Here is a 14188-nt window from a genome sequence, read left to right on the forward strand (position 1 = left end):
AACGTCAGGACATAATCAATGCACTTATCTCGAGGTTTGAATGTTTATGATCTTTGTTGTGTTATTTTAATGGTTTTATTGTTATGCAATGGTTTTCATTAACTTATGCAATAAATTAATGTATCTTATCTTACTCTTTAATGAGCTGTGTCAGAAAAGATTAAAGGTCTCCTGCCACCAGTTGTCCTTTAAAGGCTCATCACTGACAAGCGAAAAAGTGGTTTGAAACACATGAGCTCCTGCATAAAACCCTGACCTCCTTCAGGTCAGCACTGAGTCGAAACATGCAGGGACAAGGGAAGACCTTCATTTGTAATTCCATCCCTTCAAACGGGTCTCTGGGGAGCCGGGGAGATATATGAAGAACAAGGAAGCAAGTATTTCCCCGTGACAGTGATAAAAACTTTTCTTTAGATTGTTGTGATGCAATAGCAGTGAAATGCCTGATTTTAAACCTGCTAGTCAAGCCCATGCCTTCCTATAGAAGCCTCGCGTATCAAGATTTATTACCAGAAAGTGGGATTTTCTGAACACAGTGTGGAGTTTTAAATGATTAACACTCTTACAGAGGTAGTAGGACAGCAGCCATAACTAATATTTAAGCAAAAACTTCTGGGGCTTTTGCTTCATAAGAGCTACTAAAACACAGTTGAAGTTGAGTGTGATCGTGGTGGAATAAGACAGTGCAAAATACTGGAAGGCCAAAGAGACTCCTACCAAAATAAAAATGGATGTAATGCACAGGAAAATGACTGATGAGCAAGCTAATGTTATTTATTTAAATATAAAGTGACATCCCCATCCCAACGTATCTGATGCATTTCGACCATAAGGTCTTGGTCGTATTATCTTCATTAAACCTAAAAAATGCACATCTCTGCTTATTGACCATATTTTGCAGTCTGACACCCAGAATAAGATGAATGGCCATAAACTTGCAAATATGGCAATTCCAGCACGCAAGTGGAAAGTCCACATCCGTAAGTGCACTTTATAAACATAACATTCCACCAATCTTTATTCGATGCTTGGCCTAACCTACCAAATTTCGTAGAACAGGATTAAAAGTGGGACCATGTTTGCACTTCAGGAAATATGTTTATTTCATATGTTTATAGACAGACAACAAGAATATCCCTCATTAAAGACACACTGACAACAAACCAAGCATTTATTGGAGGAAAAACACACTACTACTCTTTTCACATTTGAGTCGTTTGCTGACCTGCAAAGGTGCTGGTGTGCCTGAACGCCCTGACCTGCGAGTCCGCCAGTCCGGTGAGCAGTGAGATTATGGTGTCCATCAAATAACCGTCATAGATGACACTGTACTGGCACTGCTGGACCAGCATCGCTATGAACTCGCACAAATTGGTTTTGAATTTCTTCCAGTAAGGCCCAGGATTGATGAGTGGATAATTTTCATTATCCTAAATCACAAAAAGATAAAGCAATGATGTAAAGCGCATAATGTGGTGTACATTCTTTATCACTACAAAGCTCTGTGTCTCCACAGAATGCCACTCTCTTTTAGGCAATGGGTCGTTAAGAGTGAGAGAATGAGATGACAAAAATTTGCAACAGGCCTTTCTTTAAAATCACACTGGGTGAGTTGTGCTACCATGCATTACTACTTTATCCATAAAACACAAAAAGATTCAACAATAAAATGACATTTCACGTAACCCTAAGGGAAAAATGTAGTTTACTGAGTTACGCAGGCCACAAGAGGAAACGCTGTTTTCCTGCCATCCAGCAGTCCAACTGACTTCCCCCACAGCTCCATGGCAACACCCCTGGAATGCAGATGACTACACATTCTACTGCAGGCTATACACACAAATACTATTTACTACACATCTTCCTCCTTTCTACAGTTTAATTTGAAGTACAACACATGACTACATACACATTTAACAGTACACAGCAGACAACGCATAACCAACAAAACATTTATACAAACAAAACATAGAAGGTAAACTTAGCCAAACAGTGGCCCAAAATCAAGTTACATACAGTAACCATATGTAATGAAAAAAATATGAACTCGGCATGGTACAGAAAAACCGCACACAAGTGTTACAGAAGGGTGAACTACTACAAATGATCTCACACATTCCATTAATCTAGCTGACATCCTATGAGTTCTTTGTGGTTTAACTCTCAGTGGTCTTACTTTCCCCAACATGTAACTCTCTTTGTGATTCATTCACATCACCACCCACCTGAAGCACCTATCCCTTTTGAACCACCCAAACACTCAGCGTCACTCATGAACATTGGTCTACTATACCCATCATCCTCAATGTTTTTCAAAACCTCTATTCTCTTAGTGCTTTTTTGATAAACACCAACTCTTCTCCTGTTCTATTGTTGTTCATTAGACAATACCACATAATTACACTTCACACTTTGCAGTTGATAAGGTTCTCTGAACTTTGAGAAACCAGTTTCCAACAGTCCAGGTTTCACCTTAACCCAATCACTACTCTACAGCCAACTTTCCTTTCTACAATCGTCAAGTTTACTGTAATCTTCCATTTCTTTTCCAACTTCTAATTTCATTCATCATGGAACAAATTTTGTTTGTCCTTCCCTACCACTCATCATCATGAATGATGTTTGACCAGTTACACTATTGACACAGGTCCGATGCGCCCATACTGAATCTAGCACTGTTTTCTCCACATTCAGCTTGCTCTTGCATGCCAATTCAATTACTACCTTAATCAACCAATTTGCCCTCTCCACCATGTCATTAGCCTGTGGGTTGTAGAATGAGGTCCTGCAATGCCTCATCCCAGTTCAAATCAGAAAGTTTTGCATTCCCCTTGATGATAACTGTGCTCCATTGTCTGTGACTAAATATGCTGGCTCACCATCCCTAGTAAAAACGTTGCTAAATACTTTGATCTTTGTAGAAGCTGTTATTTCACTCACAAATTCAACTTTCATCCATTTGGTGTGCATATCAACTGTAAGCACTGCATACTTTAAATTGTGTGCAAACCCATGCAATGGTTCTATAAAGTCAATACAGACGTTGGGTTTACTAGGATTTTGTACGTGGTTGGGCATTACTACCACCAACCGTTAATCTCATCTCACTCTCCTTACATACATTACAAGCTCACACATAATTCACCACCTCTTCATACATTTGGGTTACAGAAATTCTCCTTCAGATGCTTGGCTGTTAAGGTTTGGCCTATGTGTCCCTCATGTGCTAATTCATATATTCTTTTCCTCAACGTTACTGGTGGAATTAATTTTCCACCATGTATCAAGAAACAAGTTACTTACCTGTAACTTTGGTTCTCCAGTATTGGTAACTTTCATAGATTCCCATAGCTTGTATCATTCCCCGTCGTCGGAATGGGAGTCTCGGTACCCAAAATAATATAGCAGTAGGTACAAAAGAGAAAGATAGAAGGCCTAGGCCTCATTCCCTTTTGTAGAATATCTACCTCTTTTTGTAAAAGAGACCAAAATAAAGCAACAACCAATCAAATTAGCCTCACCCCACAGAACCTTCCTGAGAGAACCTCAGAGCCTCAGATTTTTGTAGCTGTTGTGTAACAGTACAACCAAACCTGCCGAGGGCTGAGCTTTCCCAGGGGAGGAGGGTGCACGCATGGGAATCTATGAAAGTTACCAATACTGGCGAACCAAAGTTACAGGTAAGTAACTTGTTTCTTACTCCAGTATTGGAACTTTCATAGATTCCCATAGCTTGTATCAGAGTAGCTAGCAGTAAGAAAACACATTTTGCTTCCCTTGAGACATCGCATGCTCCGTAACCATATTTCACATTTATTTATTTAAGAAAAACATAAAAGTACAATGCAATCACATAAGAAACACATAGCAAAATGTGCAAGAACCATAAGAAAGGAAGGAGGGAAGAAAGGAAAGCTCACCACTGAATGGAAGAGGTTCCACAGGACTGCCTGGCCCACAGCCGTGTCCTCCTGTGCCAAGGTCTCCAGGCAGTAATGTCTTGTAAAGGTGTGCACGCTGCTCCAAGTCGCAGCCCTGCAGATGTCTTTAATCTGGACCCCCGCAAAGAGCCGTAGAGGAAGCCATGGACCTTGTCGAGTGAGCTCGAATTCTGCCCTCTAGATGCTTCTCCGCTGCAGAATGACAGAACTGTATAGCACTGGAGATCCATCGAGCAATACCCTGCTTGGACAGGGGTAAGCCTTTGCGGGGAGCACTGAATGCAATGAACTATTGCGAAGATTTTCGAAAGGCTTTAGTAGGGTCCAGATAAAATTTCAAGCACCGCTGCACGTCCAGCGAATGAAGTGCCCTTTCTGCCGGTGTAGACGGCTGAGGAAAGAAAGCCTTGAGAATTACCAGCTCATTTAAATGAAAGTCCGAGGGCACCTTTGGTATGAATTTTGGATTAGTCCGTAGAATTACTGTATTCCGTTTGAATTGGAGGAAAGGTTTCTGGATTGTAAGAGCTTGTAATTCTCCAATACGTCTTGCTGAAGTGAGAGCAAGAAGGAGTGCTAATTTCCATGAGAGGAATTTCAAATCCACTTGATGAACCGGTTCAAAAGGAGGCTTCATCAGCTGGGTGAGAACCAAGTTCAAATGCCATGTGGGAGGCGAAGGCCTCACAGGAGGAAAAACTCGAAATAGGCCTTTGAGAAATTGCTTGACAATTCTAGAGGACCAAAGAGACGGCCCAGAGGCAGTGCGTCTGTAACGAGAAACTGCCGCCAAATTAACCTTTATGGACGAATGAGCCAAACCTGCCTTAGCCAAGGACAAGAAATAAGGAAGAACTTGATGAGGCTGAGACAAGAAAAGATCCACACTTTGCTGATGGCACCAGATGCAAAAGCGTTTCCATTTGAGACGGTAAGTCTTGTTAGTGGAAAGTGCTCTAGCCTAAGATAGGACATCCCTTTTTTCGTCCGAGAGAGGAAGATCTAGGAATTCTCGCTGCTCAGGAGCCATGCTGAGAGGTGTAAGGAACGAGGATCTGGTTGCCAGATCTGACCCGGGGACATCGTGAGAAGATCCGGAATCATCCGTAGAGGACGTGGAGGGACCAGAGAAAGAAGGTGAAGCTCCGTGAACCAAAACTGCCTCGGCCAAGCCGGGGCTATTAGGATCATCTTGCATGGTTCCGTCTTGATCTTTCTGAGTACCCTCGGTATTAACGGAATGGGGGGAAAAGCGTACACAAATGCGCTTGACCAAGCTATCGAAAGCGCATTCCCCAGCGATCCGCGATGGTGAACTTTGCTTGCGTAAGACAAGCATTTTCTGTTTTCCAGGGTAGCAAAAAGATCTATTGAAGGTTTTCCCCACTGGTGAAAAATGTCCTCCAAGACCATCTGGTTTAGTTCCCACTCGTGGCTGACTGATGAAAGTCTGCTGAGTCTGTCCGCCTTTTCGGTGAGCACTCCTGGTAGGTGTTACGCAGTGAGCGATATTCCGTGTAGGATCACCCTTTCCCAAATCCTCTGGGCCTCCTGCGACAACAGAAGAGATCTGGTACCCCCCTCTTTGTTGATGTAATGCATGGCCGTGGTGTTGTCCGTGCAGACGAGAACTGCTGAACCCTGCAACCGCGGAAGAAATGCTTGAAGAGCCAGACAAATCGCTCTGAGTTCCAGGAGGTTGATATGAAGAAGGCGGTGCCTGGGTAACCAATGCCCGCTGACCTGCAAGTCCTGACGCACCGCGCCCCAGCCGTCCAGCAAGGCATCTGTTGTGACAACTTGAGGGGCCAGATTGCTTACGAAGGATAGACCTTGGGATAAATTCTCCTCCTGTGTCCACCACAAGGCGGCTTCCCTCATTGCCGCAGTAATCACCACCTTGTCATCGAAAGAGCCGTGAATTTGTTGCCACTGCATGTCTAGTTGCTCTTGAAGAGATCGCATCCGCAATCTGCAGTGGGGTATCAGAGGGATGCATGAAGAAATCACGCCTAGAAGGGATTTGTAACGGCGTACTGAAAGACACTTTCTTTTTCTCAACAAATGAGCCAAGGACCTCAGCTTTTCTTGCCTTTCGAAGGTTGAAGAAGCCTGGTTGAGAGACGTGTCCAAGATAGCCCCTAGGGAAGGAGGAGCCTAGCGCGCAACCAAGATGGCCGCGTAGGTGCGAGGCTCCCGAGGACCTCCGCAACCTCCTACGTTTATCCTGCCTTCATCCTTAATCGGTTGAAGGGACTGTGTCGGTGAGCCTGAGCCGAGGTGGTACCCGTTTTCCGTTTTTGAATCGGACCCCGGGTGCCGGGGTGAGCACCGACCGAAGTTTGCGGCCTACTTCCCTCCTGACCCCGGATTCGAGTTTGGGGGTAACCCAGTGGCGAAGTGAACAACAACGGCGGGCTGGGCCTGGCGAGTCGCATACCCCGCACTTTCACTTTTGCTTTTGACTCCCCCTGCCCTCATCGCAAGTGGGATTACGGCGCTTCTTTGTGTTGGGGTGGCCTCGCTGGGAGACCCTGCCTGCCTGCCTGCGGTGGCCCACTCTGCCGTCCTGGGGTGACCCCCGGGGCTCTCAGCCTTGATTGCTTGCTCTCCACTGCGTAGCTGGTGAGGGCGCGAGCCACACGACGATGGCTACGAAGCAGGATGGGGATCGGTTGAAGGCCAAGTCTACCCGGCGTGGTACCGCGCATCAGGCCAACATTATGGACCGCTACACCCTCCCGAAGGGGTCTCCCGGCGGATCACACAAGTCCTCCGAGTGCCCCTCGGATGCCCCGGATTTGCCTGCGGATCTGACTTTGCAGGATGTTATGGGCGCCATTGCTGAGATGAAGACCTCAGTGGGCCAGCAATTCGACACCTTGGCACATAAACTCGACGCGGTCCTCATCGATGTCAACCTTGTTAGAGCCGATCTCTCTAAGACCAATGACCGGGTCGACTCTTTGGCCCACACCGCGTCGGGCCTCACGACTGAGGTAGCGGCCCTTCAGACGGAGGTGCATCGGCTCCGTCAGGCAAGTGCGCTCCTGGATCGGCGCCTGGAGGACTCCGAGAGCAAGGCCCGGAGGAATAATATTCGCATTATTGGAGTGCCCGAGGGACGGGAGGAGTCGGCGGCGGATCTCTTTGTGGAGGACCTGGTCTCTACCCATCTCCAGCCTAAGGGGCTGAGCAAATTCTTTGCGGTGGAGAGGGCCCATAGAGTTCCCGGAGGCAGGCCGAAGGTCGGAGCCCCTCCGCGGCCTCTTATTGCCCGTATTTTTAACTTTCGGGACAGGGATGCGATTCTGCAAGCTTCCAGACTGCAAGGGCCGATTAAGCTGGAAAACATGGAGGTGAACTTTCATCCTAACTTCACGCAGGCGGTCCAGAAGCAGAGACTGAGTTTCCTGGGTGTCAAGCGGCGGCTTCGGGACATGAACCTAAAATATGCCATGCTCTTCCCAGCCAGGCTGCGGGTGGAGGCGGATGGTCGCACTCACTTTTTTGACCGTCCTGACATGGCCGGGGACTGGTTGGACACTTTGACTGGGGGACATGGTCGGGATGGAGGGGGGGCGACGGGAGGTGAGCGCTCACCGGACCGGGTCTGAGGTACTGACACCGTGGCTCACCCCGGATGATGCCACTTTTGGCCATGCTTAGGGTCTTCTGCCTATTGTGCCTTGTTTCCCCTCCATGGGAGGTTGTGCTGGGTCTCGAGGGGGTTCTCCCTCCTCCTCTAGGGGTCTTAGTAGTTTCATTTACATAGGGGCGACAGGCACACTGCAAGTTGGGGGGGCTGTTTGGGCTCATGCAGGGGTGCAGGGAGGGGGGAGTTTTGTTGGGGCTGTTGGGTTGGGGTTGGGTATTGTTTATTTGTACCACAAGGCAGATGTATTGTTGTGCTACTCCTACAGTGCTCCCTGGGGGGAGATGGCTCGACTTCAGCTATGATGGGGGGTAGGGGACTGAGTCTTTTGTCCTGGAATGTTAATGGACTGGGGGACAGGATATAACGGGGTGTGGTCCTGCAGTTTTTAAAACGTATTTCTCCCGATATAGTATTTCTGCAGGAAACACACCTCATTGGAAACTCCTTTCGTGCTATGAATAGACGGGGCTATCGCCTTGTAGCCCACTCGGGCTTCACCTCTGGTTCGAGGGGCGTGGGAATCATGGTTAAAACTTCGCTCCCGTTGGAAATGGATGAGGTGTTCCACGATGACAGGGGACGATACACGGCTCTGGTGGGTAGATTGGAGGGTAGAGTGATTGTTTTAGTTTCGGTTTATGTCCCGCCAGGGTTGCAAACAACCACTTTCGCTGATCTGGGACGCCTCCTCCTTGGCCTTCCGGAGGGGATTCTAGTGGTTGGGGGAGATTTTAGCGCTGTAGTCTCCGGTACTGAGGATCGTCACCCTCCTAGGGATCTCCCCCGTGCCCAAGCGTGGTTGTCCGGCCTCTTGGATACATTGGGGCTGGTGGATTGTTGGCGGCTGAAACACCCTACGCAGATACAGTACACCTTTCATTCCGGGGCTCATGGCAGTCTTTCAAGGCTTGATTATGTTCTGATGCCAGCGGCACAGGCGGGGAGGGTTGGGGAGGTACGACATTTGGCGCGGGGTATTTCGGACCACTCTCCGCTCCTGCTGCACTTCGACATTGTCCCGAGGGGGGAGGGGAGGGTGGTCCCGGTCAATCCCTGGTACCTGCGTGACCCCACAATTCGCACAGATTTGGTTAAATCTCTTGAGCGGTATTTTGAAGATAATGTGGGATCTGTATCGTCTGCGGTCTCTCTGTGGGAGGCGTTTAAGACGGTAATCCGGGTGGAGGCCCTGTCCCTTATTTCCCATTCCCGGTGGCGCGGGCGGGAGGAGGTGACCCGTATTGAAACTGAGATAATTGAGTTGGAGGGTGATCTGGAATGTGGGGTGACGGACGACAAATTACATGCTCTCCGACTCAAGCAGGCGGACTATAAGGCCCTCGTCACGGAGGCAGCCAGGGGCCTCAGTAGAGAGCAGCATGGGAGACTGTATGATGTGGGTGATAAGGCTGGTAAATTGATTGCGTGGCTGGATAAAAAGGAGAGAGCGAGCCGAGTTGTCCCGTCGATTGAGAAATTGGATGGTGTGTCTGTCACTGATCCGGGTGAAATTGTTGATTGCTTCGCAGAATATTTCCGTGGGGTGTATTCCCCGGTATCTTCCCGCTCGGAAGAGGATTCCCATGCTCTGCTCAGGGACATTGCGCTGCCTTCCCTTTCGGAAGAGGATAGGGTGTTGTTGGACGCCGCCCCTACATCTGAGGAGATTGCCCTCGCCATACGTTCGGTCGCTTCCGGCAAGGCCATGGGTCCCAATGGCCTTCCCATCGAATTGTACAAGCTGCGACCGGATACGCTGGCGCCACATCTCCGTGCTATGTTCCTCGCGGCCCGTTCGGCGGGTTCCCTCCCGCTGGACCAGCGTCTGGCCACTATCATGGTTATTCATAAGGAGGGGAGGCCGCGGGATCGGGTCACGTCTTACAGGCCCATTTCTCTGTTGAATGCGGAGCCCAAAATTCTCGCCAAGGTGCTGGCTAATCGGCTGGTTAGCGTGGTGTGCGATCTGATTCACCAGGACCAGTCCGGCTTTATCCCTCATCGCAACACCGCGCTTAATCTGCGGCGTTTGCATGGGGTGCTCGCGCGGGTCCCGTTCATACGAGAGCCGGCCATTTTGGCGTCCTTGGACGCCACTATGGCGTTCGACACGCTTGAGTGGCCATATATTTGGGCGATGCTGGCGAAGTTTGGTTTTGGCCCGGGATTCATTGGTTGGGTGAAACTGTTATACTCCGGACCTCTGGCGCAGGTGGTGGTGAACGGTAGAGTGTCGGCTCCGTTTGAGCTGGGCAGGGGTACGCGGCAGGGCTGCCCGCTGTCGCCGCTCCTCTTCGTGCTTGCCTTGGAGCCCCTGGCGGAGTGGCTGCAGTGGGATCCTTCCATTCGTGGTCTCCGTTGGACCCCTGAGTATGAGGATCGCGTATCCCTTTACGCAGATGATATCCTTTTATACCTTGCTTCCCCGCGTAAATCGCTGATTGTAGTAGTGGATGTTTTGCATTCCTTTGGCCGCAATTCTGGCCTAGTCATCAACTGGGCTAAATCCTGTGTGTATGTCCTCTCCGGGGAGACTCCTATCCTACCGCGGGGCTGCCCTATCCAGGTCGCTCCGCAGGGATTTAAGTACCTGGGTATCTTTATCACCCTGGACGCTGAGGCCCGATATAAACAAAATTTGCTCCCCCCCCTCCAGCGCCTGAAGGAGGACGTGGCGCGTTGGAGGCGCTTGCCGCTCTCATCGCTTGGCCGTGCGGCATTGTTTAAGATGATGTCGCTGCCACGTTTCCTATATGCTTTACAGAACACGATGGACGTTGTCCCGGCGCGCTACTTTCGCGAGGTGGAGAGTCTGCAGCGCCACCTATTCTGGGATGGGAGGCCGCGTATCGCCCTTGCGAAGCTGACACTCCCGTGGTATGACGGGGGGGTCGCCCTCCCAGACATCAAACGGTACTACTGGGCCTCCCAGCTGGCCGCGATAAACCACGGCCTTTACGGGCCCGCTCTAAACCCGGCCTTTGAGATGGATAAACTATTACTGCCGGGTGGTGACTATAATCGGGCGCTTTATTCTCGATCGCTCAACGCGCGTCTGACGGGCCCTACGCGGGTCATGGTACGGGTGTGGCACGCGGCAAACTTGGCGATGGGGTGGAAGGATCGATTGACCCGGGCGACGCCACTGTATGCCTCTGAGCGGCTGGGCTCCCTGTGGACCTCGAAGGGCTTTGAGAAGTGGGACATGATAGGCATCAGCAGGGTGGGCGATCTCTGGACGAGGGGGGGATTCAAAACGTTCGATGTGCTGCAGGCGGAATTCCAGTTGCAGGACAGGGAGTACTTTCGATATCTACAGGTCCGTCACGCGCTGGTCTTCGTATTCCCGGATGTTGCCTCCATCTCGGAGTACTCCCCTCTGGAAGATAGAGTGCTAGATGGGCATGTGCCGGACGGCACGATTTCCTTGATTTACAAAAAGCTCATCAACGATCGCTCGGGACTGTTGACTAGCCTTCGTGAGGCGTGGGTCGTCGATGGATTGGAGCTGGACGACGAGGACTGGGTGTCTGCGGTGGCCTCCCCGAAAGAGGTGGCCATACCGGCCCGCCTTCGCTTCGTCCAGCTCAAAATACTCCATAGGGTCTATGTTACGGGGCCGGGTCTGATGCGTATGGGATATTCCGTGGATGGGTTGTGTAAGCGTGGGTGTGGTTCCTTAGGGACCTTCGTCCATATTTTGTGGGAATGTCCGGAGGTGGCGCGATTCTGGTGTGGTGTGCATGCTGTGTTGCGGGCGGTCACACATGTGCCGCTGCTTCCTGAGGCGAGGAGGTGTCTGCTAAATGTGTGGGAGCCGACTGATTACTCAGTGCCGCAGACGTGCTGGGTGACTCTGGGCTATATGGTGGCCAAGCGTGACATAGCGCAATTGTGGGGCTCCCAGAGGTCGCCAACGATCTCGGCATGGAAGGACAACATGGATTGGTGTATGTTTCGGGAAAAAGTGGTGTATGTCGCGAGAGGTAAGCCTGGGAAATGGGTGAAAGTATGGGGCCCCTGGAACTCCTACCGTGGCGGAATTTGTACCCCGCCGCTGACGCCTGATCTGGCACTGGCCCCGTCTCCCTAGTCTCCTTGTCTCCTTGGTTCTGGGTACTGAGTCCACTTTGTTTCCGCTCCGGCCTGTCCCCCCCCGCTCTTCCTGTGTATCGGTAGGGACCTCCCCAGGGGAGCTCATACTGCTGCTTCGACTTCTTGCTGCCTTGTGGATTTGTTTGTTATTTCTTACATAAAAATGGAACCGCCATCTGGGGGGTCCAGACGGTGTGGCCGCCAACGTTTTTTCTTTCCAACTCCTGTGATCTCTCTCACGCTGCAGCGTGTGTTTCCCACTTGTATTCTATGCTCTTATTGTTTGCTAGCGGCCGGCCTGAAGGTTGTAGGCCCATTTTTGTATCTCTTTTGACTTCTGCAATAAAGGTTTCAAAAAAAAAAAAAAAAAAAAAAAAGATAGCCCCTAGGAACCGTGCTCTCTTGGACGGAGCAACGACTTCTCCCTATTGAGAGTCAGACCCAGATTGCTGAACAGAGTCGTACATGCCCGACTGTCTCCACCGCTATTCGCCTGGACGGAGCCTTCAACAACCAATCGTCCAGGTAGGGAAAGATTTGAAAATGCTGTTTCCTGAGGAAAGCTGCTACCGGCGCCAGCACCTGGGTAAAGATCCTTGGGGCAGAGTGAAGTCCAAAGGGTAAAACCTTGAATTTGAAGTGGCTCTTTGCTACTGTGAATCGTAGAATCCTCCTGTGGGCTGGATGAATGGGGATGTGAAAATACGCATCCTCGAGATCGAGAGTGGCCATGAAATCTCCGGGGTTGAGGAGACGTAAGATATCCTGGAGAGAGACCATCCGAAAGGGTTGACTGATGAGATAGGTGTTGAGCTCCCTGAGATCTAAAATGGGGCGCCATTTCTCCGGCGTCTTCTTGACCAGGAAAAACCTGGAGTAGAAACCGTCCCCCCTCTGAGACAGGGGGACCGGCTCCACCGCTCCGTTGAGGAGCATCTGATGAACTTCTAGCCTTAAGAGACGCAGATGTTTTGAAGGCATAGCGACAGGGGGCTTGGAAGGTGGTATTTGAAGAAACTCCAGCGTATGACCATCTTGAATGATGTTGAGCACCCAATGGTCTGATGTTATCCGGGCCCAGTTGTGGAGGTATTGAGACACCCTGCCTCTCACAGGTGTCAACGGGGAGGTGGGTACAGTAGGCAGATCCAGAACGCCGCTATTGTCTCATGGAGGTGTCACGCCCCTGGCGATTCTGTTTTCCTCTAGTGTTTGAGCGAGAGAAAGACGAGGTCTGGCCTTGCCGTTGTTGGTACTGTGGGCGATACGACTGAGATGTTGAACCATAAGAAGAGTACCGTTGCTGTTGGTATGAGCCTCTGTAGGATGTGCTACTCTTCCCTCTGGCCCCACGGAAAGGAACCTTACGATATTGAAGATTGCCTAGAGACCTCGCAGTCTCCGTATCTTTTTTAATGTCCAGGAGGGCATCATCGACATGTTTCCCAAACAATGCCTCACCATCAAACGGGAGGTCCAGGATCTTGTTCTGAACCTCCGGTCAGAACCAAGTCGCCCGGAGCCAGCCCTGCCGACGAAGAACAACTGCACCTGCCAGTGCACGGAAAGCTGTTGTGGCGATATCCATGGCGCAGTCGATCACTTCCGCCGACGTAGCCTCCCCCTCCTGTAGAATCTTCTTAGCCTCCGTCTTGGCCTCCGGTGGGAGCTGGTCCAAATAAGGCGAAAGGTCGCACCACATTTGGCGATCGTACCTGCCGAGGATCGCCAATGCATTAGCAGCTCGTACTAAAAGACTCGCCATAGAGGAAAAACGTTTCCCCGCATTATCAAGGCACCTGCCTTCTTTATGAGGAGGGGTGGTTAGTAGTGCAGAAGGATTACGGGACTTTCGTTGCGCCGCCTGGGAAATTACCGAATCCGGCTTCGGCTGACCAATCAAGGACGCTGGACTATCCTCAGGCGCCTTGTACTTCTTTTCGAGGCGCGGCAAAACCGGAATAACCGTAGCCGGGTTCTTCATTGCCTTCAAACCCTCGTCCAATATATGGCCAACAATGGGAATGAAACGAACCACTTTCCTGTAGGACTCCTTGAAATCATACAGGAAGCATTCCATTTGAACTGACGGCATAGGAAGCTGGAATCTACTGGAGGCTCTTTCCATCAGCTTGTGAAAACCCCCAATATCTGACGGGGGATAATCCACCGGATCAGGATTAGGTGAAGCAGGATCCGGGATTACATAGTCCTCCCACTAAGCACACTGGTTAGACGTGTGGCCAGTATCCTGCTCCTCGTCCGAGGAATCATCATGAATATCCGGGTCCACAGGAGGTAAACCTGCACTGGAAAGTTGCGGTTGTGAAACTATCTGAGGCGGTTGTCCCGGTCAAAACACTGCAGGAGCCGATGGAGTAGGCACAGTGTGCACAGCAGAAAAAGTTGAAGACGGAGGAGGAGGAGCTTGTGAAAACCTCTTCCGATAATCGTGTAACATGCCCTGGAGATCTGCCAGGAGCGAAGAAGGAAC

General features: G+C 50.3%; 1 protein-coding gene across 1 annotated transcript in view; it reads right to left on the reverse strand.

Annotated features, from left to right (window-relative positions):
* The window catches only part of LOC146805567 (cohesin subunit SA-2-like), a 627511-nt gene that overhangs the window by 477215 nt on the left and 136108 nt on the right, over positions 1-14188 (reverse strand). The window contains exon 7 of the mRNA XM_085622843.1: positions 1226-1430. Within this exon, the coding sequence (XP_085478969.1) occupies positions 1226-1430 (205 nt within the window). The remainder of the gene's footprint in view (positions 1-1225; positions 1431-14188) is intronic.

This window comes from Triturus cristatus, chromosome 8, assembly GCF_964204655.1.
Source record: "Triturus cristatus chromosome 8, aTriCri1.1, whole genome shotgun sequence".
Taxonomy (NCBI): domain Eukaryota; kingdom Metazoa; phylum Chordata; class Amphibia; order Caudata; family Salamandridae; genus Triturus; species Triturus cristatus.